Source organism: Nerophis lumbriciformis, linkage group LG38 (genome assembly GCF_033978685.3).
Source record: "Nerophis lumbriciformis linkage group LG38, RoL_Nlum_v2.1, whole genome shotgun sequence".
Lineage (NCBI taxonomy): Eukaryota > Metazoa > Chordata > Actinopteri > Syngnathiformes > Syngnathidae > Nerophis > Nerophis lumbriciformis.
The window spans coordinates 664,933-682,343 of NC_084585.2; the positions used below are offsets into that span (position 1 = coordinate 664,933).

Sequence of the window (17,411 nt, forward strand, 5' to 3'; positions counted from 1 at the left end):
AGTTACACATTTCAGGAAGAAAAAAATACCGGTAAACTGTATTTTGCTACACACACATGTCCACTACAGTGGACATTTAATTTGGGTCTATTTATTTTGTCAGGGTTACGCATTTTGGGAAAATATTGGCATATTTTGCAATACACAATTGTCCACTACAGTGGACATTTATTTTTGTTTTATGTATTTTGTCAGGTTTACCCATTTTGGGAAAATATTTACATATATTTTGCAACACACAAATGTCCACTACAGTGGACATTTATTTTGGGTCTATTTATTTTGTCAGGCTTACGCATTTTGGGAGAATATTGGCATATTTGGAATAAACAATTGTCCACTGCAGTGGACATTTATTTTTGTTTTATGTATTTTGTCAGAGTTACCCATTTTGGGAAAATATTGGCATATTTTGCAATACACAATTGTCCACTACAGTGGATATTTATTTTTGTTTTATGTATTTTGTCAGGTTTACCCATTTTGGGAAAATATTTACATAAATTTTGCTACGCACACATGTCCACTGTAGTGGACATTTATTTTTGTTTTCTGTATTTTGTCAGGGTTACCCATTTTGGGAAAATATTTACATATATTTTGCTACACACACATGTCCACTGCAGTGGATATTTATTTTTATTTTATTTATTTTGTCAGGGTTACCCATTTTGGGAAAATATTTACATATATTTTGCAACACACAAATGTCCACTACAGTGGACATTTATTTTGGGTCTATTTATTTTGTCAGGGTTACGCATTTTGGGAGAATATTGGCATATTTGGAATAAACAATTGTCCACTGCAGTGGACATTTATTTTTGTTTTATGTATTTTGTCAGAGTTACCCATTTTGGGAAAATATTGGCATATTTTGCAATACACAATTGTCCACTACAGTGGACATTTATTTTTGTTTTATGTATTTTGTCAGGTTTACCCATTTTGGGAAAATATTTACATATATTTTGCAACACACAAATGTCCACTACAGTGGACATTTATTTTGGGTCTATTTATTTTGTCAGGCTTACGCATTTTGGGAGAATATTGGCATATTTGGAATAAACAATTGTCCACTGCAGTGGACATTTATTTTTGTTTTATGTATTTTGTCAGAGTTACCCATTTTGGGAAAATATTGGCATATTTTGCAATACACAATTGTCCACTACAGTGGATATTTATTTTTGTTTTATGTATTTTGTCAGGTTTACCCATTTTGGGAAAATATTTACATAAATTTTGCTACGCACACATGTCCACTGTAGTGGACATTTATTTTTGTTTTCTGTATTTTGTCAGGGTTACCCATTTTGGGAAAATATTTACATATATTTTGCTACACACACATGTCCACTGCAGTGGATATTTATTTTTATTTTATTTATTTTGTCAGGGTTACCCATTTTGGGAAAATATTTACATATATTTTGCAACACACAAATGTCCACTACAGTGGACATTTATTTTGGGTCTATTTATTTTGTCAGGGTTACGCATTTTGGGAGAATATTGGCATATTTGGAATAAACAATTGTCCACTGCAGTGGACATTTATTTTTGTTTTATGTATTTTGTCAGAGTTACCCATTTTGGGAAAATATTGGCATATTTTGCAATACACAATTGTCCACTACAGTGGACATTTATTTTTGTTTTATGTATTTTGTCAGGTTTACCCATTTTGGGAAAATATTTACATATATTTTGCTACACACACATGTCCACTGCAGTGGACATTTATTTTTATTTTATTTATTTTGTCAGGGTTACCCATTTTGGGAAAATATTTACATATATTTTGCAACACACAAATGTCCACTACAGTGGACATTTATTTTGGGTCTATTTATTTTGTCAGGGTTACGCATTTTGGGAAAATATTGGCATATTTGGAATACACCATTGTCCACTGCAGTGGACATTTGTTTTTGGTCTAGAGTTACACATTTCAGGAAGAAAAAAAAAAGATACCGGTAAATTGTATTTTGCTACACACACATGTCCACTGCAGTGGACACTCATTTTTGTTTTATGTATTTTGTCAGGGTTACCCATTTTGGGAAAATATTTACATATATTTTGCAACACACAATTGTCCACTACAGTGGACATTTATTTTGGGTCTGTTTATTTTGTCAGGGTTACGCATTTTGGGAAAATATTGGCATATTTTGCAAATGTCCACTGCAGTGGACATTTATTTTTGTTTTATGTATTTTGTCAGGGATACGCATTTTGGAAAAATATTTACATATATTTTGCTACACACACATGTCCACTGCAGTGGACATTTATTTTTGTTTTATGTATTTTGTCAGGGTTGCCCATTTTGGGAAAATATTTACATATATTCTGCAACACACAAATGTCCACTACAGTGGACATTTATTTTTGGTCTATTTATTTTGTCAGGGTTACGCATTTCGGGAGAATATTGGCATATTTGGAATACACAATTGTCCACTGCAGTGGACATTTATTTTTGTTTTATGTATTTTGTCAGGTTTACCCATTTTGGGAAAATATTTATATATATTTTGCTACACACACATGTCCACTGCAGTGGACATTTATTTTTATTTTATTTATTTTGTCAGGGTTACCCATTTTGGGAAAATATTTACATATATTTTGCAACACACAAATGTCCTCTACAGTGGACATTTATTTTGGGTCTATTTATTTTGTCAGGGTTACGCATTTTGGGAGAATATTGGCATATTTGGAATAAACAATTGTCCACTGCAGTGGACATTTATTTTTGTTTTATGTATTTTGTCAGAGTTACCCATTTTGGGAAAATATTGGCATATTTTGCAATACACAATTGTCCACTGCAGTGGACACTTATTTTTGTTTTATTTATTTTGTCAGTGTTATGCATTTTGGGAAAATATTTACATATTTTGCAACACACAAATGTCCACTACAGTGGACATTTATTTTGGGTTTATTTCTTTTGTCAGGGTTACGCATTTTGGGAAAATATTGGCATATTTTGCAATACACAATCGTCCACTACAGTGGACATTTATTTTGGGTCTATTTATTTTGTCAGGGTTAGGCATTTTGGGAAAAATTGGCATATTTTGCAATACACAATTGTCCACTACAGTGGACATTTATTTTTGTTTTATGTATTTTGTCAGTGTTACTAATTTTGGGAAAATATTTACATATATTTTGCAACACACAAATGTCCACTACAGTGGACATTTATTTTGGGTCTATTTATTTTGTCAGTGTTACGCATTTTGGGAAAATATTGGCATATTTTGCAATACGCAATTGTCCACTGCAGTGGACATTTATTTTTGTTTTATTTATTTTGTCAGAGTTACCCATTTTGGGAAAATATTTACATATATTTTGCTACACACACATGTCCACTGCAGTGGACATTTATTTTTGTTTTATTTATTTTGTCAGAGTTACCCATTTTGGGAAATATTTACATATTTTGCAACACACAAATGTCCACCACAGTGGACATTTATTTTGGGTCTATTTATTTTGTCAGGGTTACGCATTTTGGGAGAATATTGGCATATTTTGCAATACACAATTGTCCACTACAGTGAACATTTATTTTTGTTTTATGTATTTTGTCAGGGTTACCCATTTTGGGAAAATATTGGCATATTTTGTAATACACAAATGTCCACAACAGTGGACATTTATTTTGGGTCTATTTATTTTGTCAGGGTTACGCATTTTGGGAAAATATTGGCATATTTTGCAATACACAATTGTCCACTACAGTGGACATTTATTTTTGTTTTATGTATTTTGTCAGGGTTACCCATTTTGGGAAAATATTTACATATTTTGCAACACACAAATGTCCACTACAGTGGACATTTATTTTTGGTCTATTTATTTTGTCAGTGTTACGCATTTCGGTAGAATATTGGCATATTTGCAATACACAGTTGTCCACTGCAGTGGACATTTATTTTTGTTTTATGTATTTTGTCAGGGTTACCCATTTTGGGAAAATATTAACTTATATTTTGCTACACACACATGTCCACTGCAGTGGATATTTATTTTTGTTTTATTTATTTTGTAAGGGTTTCCCATTTTGGGAAATATTTACATATTTTGCAACACACAAATGTCCACTACAGTGGACATTTATTTTGGGTCTATTTATTTTGTCAGGGATACGCATTTTGGGAAAATATTGGCATATTTTGCAATACACAATTGTCCACTGCAGTGGACATTTATTTTTGTTTTATGTATTTTGTCAGGGTTACCCATTTTGGGAAAATATTAACATATATTTTGCAACACACAAATGTCCACTACAGTGGACATGTATTTTTGGTCCATTTATTTTGTCAGGGTTACCCATTTTGGGAAAATATATACATATATTTTGCTACACACACATGTCCACTGCAGTGGACATTTATTTTTGTTTTATTTATTTTGTCAGGGTTACCCATTTTGGGAAATATTTACATATTTTGCAACACACAAATGTCCACTACAGTGGACATTTATTTTGGGTCTATTTATTTTGTCAGGGTTACGCATTTTGGGAAAATATTGGCATATTTTGCAATACACAATTGTCCACTGCAGTGGACATTTGTTTTTGTTGTATGTATTTTGTCAGGGTTACCCATTTTGGGAAAATATTAACATATATTTTGCAACACACAAATGTCCACTACAGTGGACATGTATTTTTGGTCCATTTATTTTGTCAGGGTTACCCATTTTGGGAAAATATATACATATATTTTGCTACACACACATGTCCACTGCAGTGGACATTTATTTTTGTTTTATTTATTTTGTCAGGGTTACCCATTTTGGGAAATATTTACATATTTTGCAACACACAAATGTCCACTACAGTGGACATTTATTTTGGGTCTATTTATTTTGTCAGGGTTACGCATTTTGGGAAAATATTGGCATATTTTGCAATACACAATTGTCCAGTGCAGTGGACATTTATTTTGGGTCTATTTATTTTGTCAGGGTTACGCATTTTGGGAAAATATTGGCATATTTTGTAATACACAATTGTCCACTACAGTGGACATTTATTTTTGTTTTATGTATTTTGTCAGGGTTACCTATTTTGGGAAAATATTTACATATATTTTGCAACACACAAATGTCCACTACAGTGGACATTTATTTTTGGTCTATTTATTTTGTCAGTGTTACGCATTTCGGGAGAATATTGGCATATTTGGAATACACAATTGTCCACTGCAGTGGACATTTATTTTTGTTTTATGTATTTTGTCAGGGTTGCCCATTTTGGGAAAATATTTACATATATTTTGCAACACACAAATGTCCACTACAGTGGACATGTATTTTTGGTCTATTTATTTTGTCAGTGTTACGCATTTCGGGAGAATATTGGCATATTTGGAATACACAATTGTCCACTGCGGTGGACATTTATTTTTGTTTTCTGTATTTTGTCAGGGTTACCCATTTTGGGAAAATATTTACATATATTTTGCTACACACACATGTCCACTGCAGTGGACATTTATTTTTGTTTCATTTTTCTTGTCAGGGCTACCCATTTTGGGAAATATTTACATATTTTGCAACACACAAATGTCCACTAGAGTGGACATTTATTTTGGGTCTATTTATTTTGTCAGGGTTGCGCATTTTGGGAAAATATTGGCATGTTTTGCAATACACAATTGTCCACTGCAGTGGACATTTATTTTTGGTCTATTTATTTTGTCAGGGTTACGCATTTCGGGAGAATATTGGCATATTTTGCAATACACAAATGTCCACTGGAGTGGACACTTATTTTTGTTTTATTTATTTTGTCAGGGTTACCCATTTTGGGAAAATATTTACGTATATTTTGCAACACACAAATGTCCACTACAGTGGACATTTATTTTTGTTTTATGTATTTTGTCAGGGTTACCCATTTTGGGAAAATATTTACATATTTTGCAACACACAAATGTCCACTACAGTGGACATTTATTTTTGGTCTATTTATTTTGTCAGTGTTACGCATTTCGGTAGAATATTGGCATATTTGCAATACACAGTTGTCCACTGCAGTGGACATTTATTTTTGTTTTATGTATTTTGTCAGGGTTACCCATTTTGGGAAAATATTAACTTATATTTTGCTACACACACATGTCCACTGCAGTGGATATTTATTTTTGTTTTATTTATTTTGTAAGGGTTTCCCATTTTGGGAAATATTTACATATTTTGCAACACACAAATGTCCACTACAGTGGACATTTATTTTGGGTCTATTTATTTTGTCAGGGATACGCATTTTGGGAAAATATTGGCATATTTTGCAATACACAATTGTCCACTGCAGTGGACATTTATTTTTGTTTTATGTATTTTGTCAGGGTTACCCATTTTGGGAAAATATTAACATATATTTTGCAACACACAAATGTCCACTACAGTGGACATGTATTTTTGGTCCATTTATTTTGTCAGGGTTACCCATTTTGGGAAAATATATACATATATTTTGCTACACACACATGTCCACTGCAGTGGACATTTATTTTTGTTTTATTTATTTTGTCAGGGTTACCCATTTTGGGAAATATTTACATATTTTGCAACACACAAATGTCCACTACAGTGGACATTTATTTTGGGTCTATTTATTTTGTCAGGGTTACGCATTTTGGGAAAATATTGGCATATTTTGCAATACACAATTGTCCACTGCAGTGGACATTTGTTTTTGTTGTATGTATTTTGTCAGGGTTACCCATTTTGGGAAAATATTAACATATATTTTGCAACACACAAATGTCCACTACAGTGGACATGTATTTTTGGTCCATTTATTTTGTCAGGGTTACCCATTTTGGGAAAATATATACATATATTTTGCTACACACACATGTCCACTGCAGTGGACATTTATTTTTGTTTTATTTATTTTGTCAGGGTTACCCATTTTGGGAAATATTTACATATTTTGCAACACACAAATGTCCACTACAGTGGACATTTATTTTGGGTCTATTTATTTTGTCAGGGTTACGCATTTTGGGAAAATATTGGCATATTTTGCAATACACAATTGTCCAGTGCAGTGGACATTTATTTTGGGTCTATTTATTTTGTCAGGGTTACGCATTTTGGGAAAATATTGGCATATTTTGTAATACACAATTGTCCACTACAGTGGACATTTATTTTTGTTTTATGTATTTTGTCAGGGTTACCTATTTTGGGAAAATATTTACATATATTTTGCAACACACAAATGTCCACTACAGTGGACATTTATTTTTGGTCTATTTATTTTGTCAGTGTTACGCATTTCGGGAGAATATTGGCATATTTGGAATACACAATTGTCCACTGCAGTGGACATTTATTTTTGTTTTATGTATTTTGTCAGGGTTGCCCATTTTGGGAAAATATTTACATATATTTTGCAACACACAAATGTCCACTACAGTGGACATGTATTTTTGGTCTATTTATTTTGTCAGTGTTACGCATTTCGGGAGAATATTGGCATATTTGGAATACACAATTGTCCACTGCAGTGGACATTTATTTTTGTTTTCTGTATTTTGTCAGGGTTACCCATTTTGGGAAAATATTTACATATATTTTGCTACACACACATGTCCACTGCAGTGGACATTTATTTTTGTTTCATTTTTCTTGTCAGGGCTACCCATTTTGGGAAATATTTACATATTTTGCAACACACAAATGTCCACTAGAGTGGACATTTATTTTGGGTCTATTTATTTTGTCAGGGTTACGCATTTCGGGAGAATATTGGCATATTTTGCAATACACAAATGTCCACTGGAGTGGACACTTATTTTTGTTTTATTTATTTTGTCAGGGTTACCCATTTTGGGAAAATATTTACGTATATTTTGCAACACACAAATGTCCACTACAGTGGACATGTATTTTGGGTCTATTTATTTTGTCAGGGTTACGCATTTCAGGAGAATATTGGCATGATTTGCAATACACAAATATGTCCACTGAAGTGGACATTTAATTTTGGTCTTTTTCTTTCATAAGGATTACACATTTCGATAAAACTTAACATATTTTGAAATACACAAATATCCATTGCAGTAGACATTTATTTGATACCTTTTTTCACTTGCCAGGGTTACACATTTTGGGGGGAAAAAATGACGTATAAAATTGACAAAACACAAATGTCTACTGAAATGGACATTTATTTTTTTGTCTATTTCTTTTGAAAGGAGTACATATTTCGTGAACATGTTTACATATTTCGCAATGCACAAATGTCCACTACAGTGGACATTTATTTTTAGCTTATTTCTTATGTCAGAGTTCATTTTTCATTTTCATTCATTCATTTATTTATTTATTTAAGGCAATGACATACAAAAGTACAAAGTTGACAACACATAATAGTATAAATGAATATAGTGCCAAAGGTAATGTGTAGTATGTAATGCATGATTGTCCAGTTTTGTCTGGAAGGGAGTGGGAAGAAGATCATTTATTTAATCCCACACCCAGTTCTCCATTCAGTGGTTATTCACATGAGTTTCACTCTTACTTTGTTCAAGAGTTACACAATTTAGGGGAAAAAAAGATACTGGTATACTGTATTTTGCTACACACAAATGTCGCATTTGGAGAAAATATTGGCATATTTTGCAATACACAAATGTCCATTGAAGCAATTCCAAAACATGACGACTCTGTGACTGGAAAGCATGAGGTCTGTGTCACTTTAAAGAAACACTGAGTTGGAGCAAACTTACGAATGATTTCCATGAAATGAGACGGGCAAAGCCACAGGACACCAAATTTCTTGCAAGTGGACCTCAGCTGTGCGGACAGACCAGTTTAATCAAAAGTCCTTTTTGCGTGCGAGGCTCATCAACCACATGCAGACTAGTTCTCTGGGATGCTGATGAAGAAATTGCCTGGCAGACAGTTAGCACTTACCAGAGTCTGCTGTGGCTATTTGCTCATAAATACTCCCTGCAACTTTAATCTCCAACTTCAAAGACCTTAACACATTTGTCCTTAGAGACAAAAAATGTCCGTTGCACAAAAGATGCTGTAAAAGTACTATTAAATGATAAATAATGATAAATGGGTTGTACTTGTATAGCGCTTTTCTACCTTCAAGGTACTCAAAGCGCTTTGACACTACTTCCACATTTACCCATTCACACACACATTCACACACTGATGGAGGGAGCTGCCATGCAAGGCGCTAACCAGCACCCATCAGGAGCAAGGGTGAAGTGTCTTGCTCAGGACACAACGGACATGACAAGGTTGGTACTTGGTGGGGATTGAACCAGGGACCCTCGGGTTGCGCACGGCCACTCTCCCACTGCGCCACGCCGTCCCCATATTATAGTTTTTTCTACTTTTAAAAATACTTCAGCCTATAAGACTCATAAGTTTAAATATCCTAAACGCACACACCCATTCTTGTATTTGTTACCTTCTTGAGACCTCCGAATAATGCCTACCTCTTTAGGACGAAGTGAAGTGAAGTGAATTATATTTATATAGCGCTTTTCTCTAGTGACTCAAAGCGCTTTACATAGTGAAAGCCAATATCTACGTTACATTCGAACCAGTGTGGGTGGCACTGGGAGCAGGTGGGGAAAGTCTCTTGTCCAAGGACACAACGGCAGTGACTAGGATGGCGAAAGCAGGAATCGAACCTGGAACCCTCAAGTTGCTGGCACGGCCGCTCTACCAACCGAGCTATACCGCTAAGGACCACCCTTTCTAGATAAATAAAGCTTTGTATTTACAACATTAACAATATATACATACTATGCAAATATGAAAAAAGGTACGTTTTTAGTACATTTTTACACACCCAGCCGAGTCCCACAGGCAGGGAGGGGGGGATAAAAGTTGGAAAAGTCGGCAAAAGTCCCGAAAATGTTCAAAATACCTACCCAGGTTGGAGTCCCACATGGAGTGGTACAAGTCTTAAGACTTGTACCACTCGAACCCGGGTGTGATTTTTGAACATTTTACCGACTTTTCTCACTTTTCTCCCCACCTTCCCGTGAGACTTTGCTGGGCGCGTTTTGGACATTTTGGGCATCCTGGCCGGCGGCGGGACTTGTGGGACTCAAACCTGGTTAGGTATTTTGAACAATTTTGGGATTTTTGTCGACTTTTCCAACTTGTATCCCCTCCTCCCCGTGGGACTCGGCTGGGTGTATTATGGACATTTTGGGCATCCTGGGACTTGTGCGGCCATACATAAGATTTTATGTTAGAGTGTTTTACTTGTTTTAAGTGTTTTGGTCCTAAATGATCTCAGTAAGATATTACAGCTTGTTGCTGAGATGTGATGACCTATATTGAGTAAAACATGCTTGAAACTAGAATATCAAGTGTTGCAAAGCTGTGTCATCAACACTCACAAGTATAAAACTACTTTTTTAAAGTAATTATTTCTTATTTCAAGCATGAAATAAAAAATCATGACTTTGACACAATTGTGTCTCATAATTAAAATAGATGACAGCCAAATGCTGTTTTATTTTCAATGAAACAATAGAAAATACGTACTCATGTAGTAGTATAGTTGTTATGAGTGAGAATATACTTATTTTAAGGTATTTTTGGGTTCATTGAGGTTAGCTCATTTTACTTGTTTTGGAAAGTCTTGACAAGCCAAATTTTCTTGTTCTATTGGCAGATAATTTTGCTTAGTTCAAATAAAATACCTCACATTTTTGTAATTTTTTTCTTGTTTTTGAACACTGACTTTTTGCAGTGTATCTGTGTTGGCCCTGTGATAAGGTGGTGACTTGTCCAGGGTGTACCCCGCCTTCCATCCGAATGCAGCTGAGATAGGCTGAGATAGGTAGAAAATGAATAGGTGGATGGAATGTGATATCACTGGTGATGGGCAGTAACAAGTTACATGTAGCTAAGCTACGTAGTTTAATAACATTTTTTAAGTAGTTTGGTGGTAGCTTAGCTACTTTTTTTAACGAGTAGCTTTTCCTAGCTACTTTTAGACCAGGCCTGGGCAATTATTTTGCCTCGGGGGGCCAATTTTTGAGGAAAAAAATGTGTCTGGGGGCCGGTATATCTATTTTTAGGAACACTAATACAAAACCTCACAATAATGTCTGAATGCTAAAAAAAAGTTATGACAGACCGCCTTAAACGGAATGGAATTTTACTTTTTTTTTTACTGAATGAGTGTTAGAATAATTGTTTCTAAGTTATCACATTGAGTGCCCGGTGAGAAGCAAAAGCTGTCTTTGAAACCTACCATGAGTAAGGCTCGTAAAACTCCACTGTGTAGGGGGGGAAGCAACATGAAGGTGTTCTTGTTTCTTTCATGTATTGTAATCAAACAGAAAGATATTGTCTTGACCCAAGAACTACAAAAGCGAAGAGGAAGCAGGACCAGACTCCCCTCCAGGCGACCTCTTTTTTAACTGTTTTACGAACTTCTCTTTGAACTCTTTTACGAACTTCTTCTTTGAAGTGTTTTAAGACCTTTTCTGTGAACTGTTTACGACCAGGGTGGCCGTATAAACAACTTTAACGCTGTTACAAATATGCGCCACACTGTGAACCCACACCAAACAAGAATGACAAACACATTTCGGGAGAACATCCGCACCGTAACACAACAAAAACACAACAGAACAAATACCCAGAACCCCTTGCAGCACTAACTCTTCCGGGATGCTACAATATACACCCCCCGCTACCTCCTATTCCCGCACCCCCCCCCCCCCCCAACCCCGCCCACCTCAACCTCCTCATGCTCTCTCAGGGAGAGCATGTCCCAAATTCCAAGCTGCTGTTTTGAGGCATGTTAAAAAAAAAAATAATGCACTTTGTGACTTCAATAATAAATATGGCAGTTTCATGTTGGCATTTTTTTTTTCATAACTTGAGTTGATTTATTTTGGAAAACCTTGTTACATGGCATAATAATGTGTTAATTCCACGACAGTATATATCGGTATCGCTTGATATCTGAATCGGTAATTAAGAGTTGGACAATATCGGAATATCGGATATCGGCAAAAAAGCCATTATCGGACATCTCTACTTTTCGGTACTTTTCTAAATAAAGGGAACCACAAAAAATGTCATTATTGGCTTTATTTTAACAAAAAAAATCTTAGGGTACATTAAACATATGTTTTTTTATTGCAAGTCTGTCCTTAAATAAAATAACGAACATACAAGACAACTTGTCTTTTAGTAGTAAGTAAACAAACAAAGGCTCCGAATTTATCTATATACAGTAACACATTGTGTCATTTTTCATTCTATTATTTTGTCAAAATGATTAAGGACAAGCGGTAGAAAATGAATTATTAATCTACTTGTTCATTTACTGTTAATATCTGCTTCAACATGTTCTATCTACACTTCTGTTCAAATGTAATAATCACTTTTTCTTCTGTTGTTTGGATACTTTACATTAGTTTTGGATGATACCACAAATTTGGGTGGCGGAACGGTACTTTTCAGAGGCGGTATAGTACGGAATATGATTCATTAGTATTGGTATACCGGTATACCGTACAACCTTAGTTTGACCTGGGAACAGATGAATTAATTCCTCATAATTTGTATGAATAGAAATTGAAAGTTCATTACCTGGAAAAATAAACTGCTGTTTGTACTTGAAGTAACTGGACGCTGCACAGACAAAAGACATGTTTGTCATTAAAAAATGTAAACATGGTGAGTTTTTTTCCATTCATATAATCCTAATATGGTTTGTCCCCCCACCTGTCAAGTTGAACTGTTTCTGTTGCCGGGCGGACTGCGGGGATGGGTGCAGCGGCGACGGGGGCGTGGCGCTGCTGGGCAGGGGCGGGGCCGGAGACGAGGGTGTGGAGGAGGTGGTGGACGAGGGATTGCTGCTGGAGTCCGGCTGGTACGGGACCGGGATGTGGTCCTGAGGAGAAGAGAGAGCTTATTTGTGGCCTCAAGTCTACGATGTGGGATTGGACGTTTGGAGGTGGATTTACTTCCTTAAAGGCGGGTAACACGTAGAACGTCTCGTCATAATGAGCCTCAACTGCTTCAATTAGCCTAATGTACAGGAAGTACAGTGGAACCTCAATTTACAAACTTAATGGGTTCTTGAACAGGGTTCGTAAACATAAAAGTTTGTATATTGAAGCAAATTTCGACATAAAAAACTAATATGAATAATGGATTCCAGTCTCGACATAAGTCTATATTTTAGTAAAAGTTTGTACATTTGGAGCACAATATAAATCACAATACAGTACTGTATTGTGATTTATATTATGTTATATATTTATATACACTATATTTGTTACGATTGGGGGGGTCACAGCTTACTGCAGGGTTCGTTCCCCCCGGGATGCAGACGGACCACTCCGGACAGGACGTGCGGGTAGGAACATGATTTATTTATTTACAAAATCTGAGTAATGCTCACTACAATGTTGGGTTATTCCAAACCCAACTATTGGGTTGAATTTATTTAACACAAAAGTTGAGTTATGTTAACTCAATGTTGGTTGACTCATAACCCAACTATTGGGTTGAATGTATTCAACACAAAAGCTGAGTAATGCTCACTACAATGTTGGGTTATTTCAAACCCAACTATTGGGTTGAATTTATTTAACACAAAAGTTGAGTTATTCAAAGTGCATGTTGTTGCCAAATGTATTTCATATGCTGTAAACCTAGTTCATAGTTGTTAGTTTCCTTTAATGCCAAACAAACACATACCAATCGTTGGTTAGAAGGCGATCGCCGAATTCGTCGTTGCTGGCTGTCGTGTCGTTTTCGTCGGTTTCGCTTGCATACGGTTCAAACCGATATGGCTCAATAGCTTCAGTTTCTTCTTCAATTTGGTTTTGGCTACCTGCCTCCACACTACAACCATCCGTTTCAATACATGCGTAATCTGTTGAATCGCTTAAGCCGCTGAAATCCGAGTCTGAATCCGAGCTAATGTCGCTATAGCTTGCTGTTCTATCCGCCATGTTTGTTTGTGTTGGCTTCACTATGTGACGTCACAGGAAAATGGACGGGTGTATATAACGATGGTTAAAATCAGGCACTTTGAAGCTTTTTTTAGGGATATTGCGTGATGGGTAAAATTTTGAAAAAAACTTCGAAAAATAAAATAAGCCACTGGGAACTGATTTTTAATGGTTTTAACCCTTCTGAAATTGTGATAATGTTCCCCTTTAAGTGCGAGGTATTTTGATTTTAGTAAACCAGGCCCTTGGTTTTGGACAAAACAAAAGTTTTCAAAAACAATACATTTTTGGGGGGAGTAATCTACGTTACCTTTTTGTAATCCTAAGTGTCCCAATACTTTTGTCCAGTTTTAGTAGTAAGTGTCCCAATACTTTTGTCAAGTTGTAGTCCTAAGTGTCCCAATACATTTGTCCAGTGTAGGTGTCCCAATACTTTTTTCCAGTGGTAGTCCTAAGTGTCCCAATACTTTTGTCCAGTTTTAGTCCTAAGTGTCCCAATACTTTTGTTAAGTGGTAGTCCGAAGTGTCCCAATACTTTTGCCCAGTTTTAGTCCTAAGTGTCCCAATACTTTTGTCCAGTTTTAGTAGTAAGTGTCCCAATACTTTTGTCAAGTTGTAGTCCTAAGTGTCCCAATACATTTGTCCAGTGTAGGTGTCCCAATACTTTTTTCCAGTGGTAGTCCTAAGTGTCCCAATACTTTTGTCCAGTTTTAGTCCTAAGTGTCCCAAAAGTTTGTCTACTTTTAGTCCAAAGTGTCCCAATACTTTTGTCAAGTTGGCATCCTAAGTGTCCCAATACTTTTGTCAAGTTGTAGTCATAAGTGTCCCAATACTTTTGTCCAGTTGTCATCCTATGTGTCCCAATACTTTTGTCCGGTGGTAGTCATAAGTGTCCCAAAACTTTTGTCTACTTTTAGTCCGAAGTGTCCCAATACTTTTGTCCAGTGTAAGTGTCGTGTACTGTACGTGTTTTTATAAACAATGAAAACAACCTTGACGATTTTTTTATTTTTATAGTAATCGAAAAACATTTAAGAATCATGTGCCACAACTTTGTCACGCACACAAACAAATGTACTGTTGCGATATTTTTGCAACCTTGCGCGAACATCACATAGACAAATTGTCGACAAGCACTTTACTGTGCTAAAGACTTTCCATTGACTAATTTAAAGCCGCAAAGACAACAAATAGCCAATCAGTGTACCGTATTTTCCGCACCATAAGGCGCCCTGGGTTATAAGCCGCGCCTTCAATGAACGGCATATTTCAAAACTTTGTCCACCTATAAGCCGCCCCGTGTTGTAAGCCGCATCTAACTGCGCTAAAGGAATGTCAAAAAAACAGTCAGATAGGTCAGTCAAACTTTAATAATATATTAAAAACCAGCGTGATGTGGGCGCGCATGGAGTCGTATATCAACATGGACGGAGCTGCGTGAAAAAAGCCACCCGGCCTCTTCGCGTAAACTTAAACTTACCTTAACCACTCGCTCATCTTTTCTTCATCCATCCATCCTTTCGAGTTAGCTTTTATGATGACGCCGGCTGGAAAGGTCTCTTTTGGCAAGGTCTTCCTTTTGAATATCACCATGGGTGGAAGTTTCTGGCCATTAGCATGGCAAGCTAGAACCACAGTGAAGGATGACTTCTCATTCCCTGTGGTGCGAATATTCACCGTACGTGCTCCCGTTGTATCCACAGTGCGGTTCACAGGAATATCAGTTGCTGTGAAATAGTAATCCGTGTGCGGATGGAGAGATTGCGTCTTTTCATGAACCGGATCCCTGACGCTTAGTAGGAGCCATTTTGTGGTCTTTACAGATGTAAACACACAAAGGAAATGAAATGTACGGTAATATCCGCGCGCTTTTTCTTCTTCTACGCGGGCGGGTGGTTGCTTACAGTAGAAGAAGAAGCGCTTCCTGTTCTATGGGGGCGGGTGCTTGCCTTGGCGGTTGCTTGCGTAGAAGAAGAAGCGCTTCCTGTTCTACCGGGAAAAAAGATGGTGGCTGTTTACCGTAGTTGCGAGATCGAAACTTTATGAAAATGAATCTTAATATTAATCCATATATAAAGCGCATCGGGTTATAAGGCGCACTGTCAGCTTTTGAGAAAATTTGTGGTTTTTAGGTGCGCCTTATAGTGCGGAAAATACGGTAGTCCTAATTTATAGATGTTGGATGCCTTCAGGTTTACACGGCAACACGGATCACCATGGAAACAGAGCCAAATAAGAGATGTTATACCATTGGACAAAGCTACAAACAATGGGAGACCGGGCTTTCTGTGGAACGCTCTCCCTGACCACCTGAGGGCACCACAGACTGTGGATGCTTTTAAAAAAGGCTTAAAAACCCTTCTTTTATTATTATTATTTTTTTAATACACTGTAGCACTTTGAGGTTGTTTACTCAATGTAAAGTGCTTTTTACAAATAAAATCTATAATTATTATTATTATTATTATTATTGTGGTTGGCGACACTCACCTTGTTGATTCTGTTGGTTTTGGGAAGCGTCTGACTGATGTGCAGGTCGGTGTACCTGAGTGGGTTGTTGATGTCACACGGCACCGACTCGGTCCGCACCAGACGAGCTACTGCAAAAGGGAAGCAAAGAAGAAGAAAGACAAACGGCGCAATTATGAGAATAATAAGCAAGTGTGGGCGTTTTAACTGAAACAAAAGTCCCCTAATAGGTTTTCCTTAATTATGCTTTATCAGGCGACTGCCTGCATTTACAGTACTGTATTATCTCATAAAAACATAAAGAAGGAAAGTGCACTGAGTGGGAATTAATTAGCGTTACTCACCTTGAGTCATTCCTTGGTGATCTTAGTGAAGGCGGAGAGAGAGAGCGGGGGAAGGGTAGAAAGACAAATTAATTTCAGTTGTGAAAGCAGATGATGGAGTTTACGTTATTGCGCCACAAGCCCTTCAATTAACAGCCTGATTCAGCTAAAAGTATTTAACTCGGACTACGTCAAATGAGGTGAGAAGTAACCTGCGATACTGTATCACGATGCAACAATTGTGTAATAACTGAAATAGTGGGAAAAACATCCACAACAAAACACAAAATCTAGTAAGGAAAATGTGTATTCTTGCATGTTACACACTAAAAAATGTTGGGTTAAAAAATAACCCAATTTTAACCCAACTGCTGGTTCAGAAAAATACTTATTTTATTTATTTATTTATTTATTTATTTATTTGTTATTTTATTTTATTTTATTTTATTATGTTTCCCTTATTTAACTCAACATTTTGGGTTAATTTTTTCAACCCAGGTTTTGTGTTGAATTATTCAACCAAAAAGTTGAGTTATGATAACTTAATATTGGGTTATTCCCAACCAAACTATTGGGTTGAATTATTTAACCCAAAAGTTGA

The 17,411-nt window shown here is 36.1% G+C and overlaps 1 protein-coding gene across 3 annotated transcripts in view; it reads right to left on the reverse strand.

Annotated features, from left to right (window-relative positions):
• The window catches only part of LOC133577244 (kinase suppressor of Ras 2-like), a 303,350-nt gene that overhangs the window by 79,246 nt on the left and 206,693 nt on the right, over positions 1-17,411 (reverse strand). For all 3 annotated transcript variants that reach the window (XM_061930914.2, XM_061930922.2, XM_061930905.2), the window contains 4 exons: positions 16,832-16,852; positions 16,509-16,618; positions 12,781-12,949; positions 12,646-12,687 (listed from right to left, as the gene is read on the reverse strand). In XM_061930914.2, coding sequence (XP_061786898.1) covers positions 12,646-12,687; positions 12,781-12,949; positions 16,509-16,618; positions 16,832-16,852 — 342 coding nt within the window. The remainder of the gene's footprint in view (positions 1-12,645; positions 12,688-12,780; positions 12,950-16,508; positions 16,619-16,831; positions 16,853-17,411) is intronic.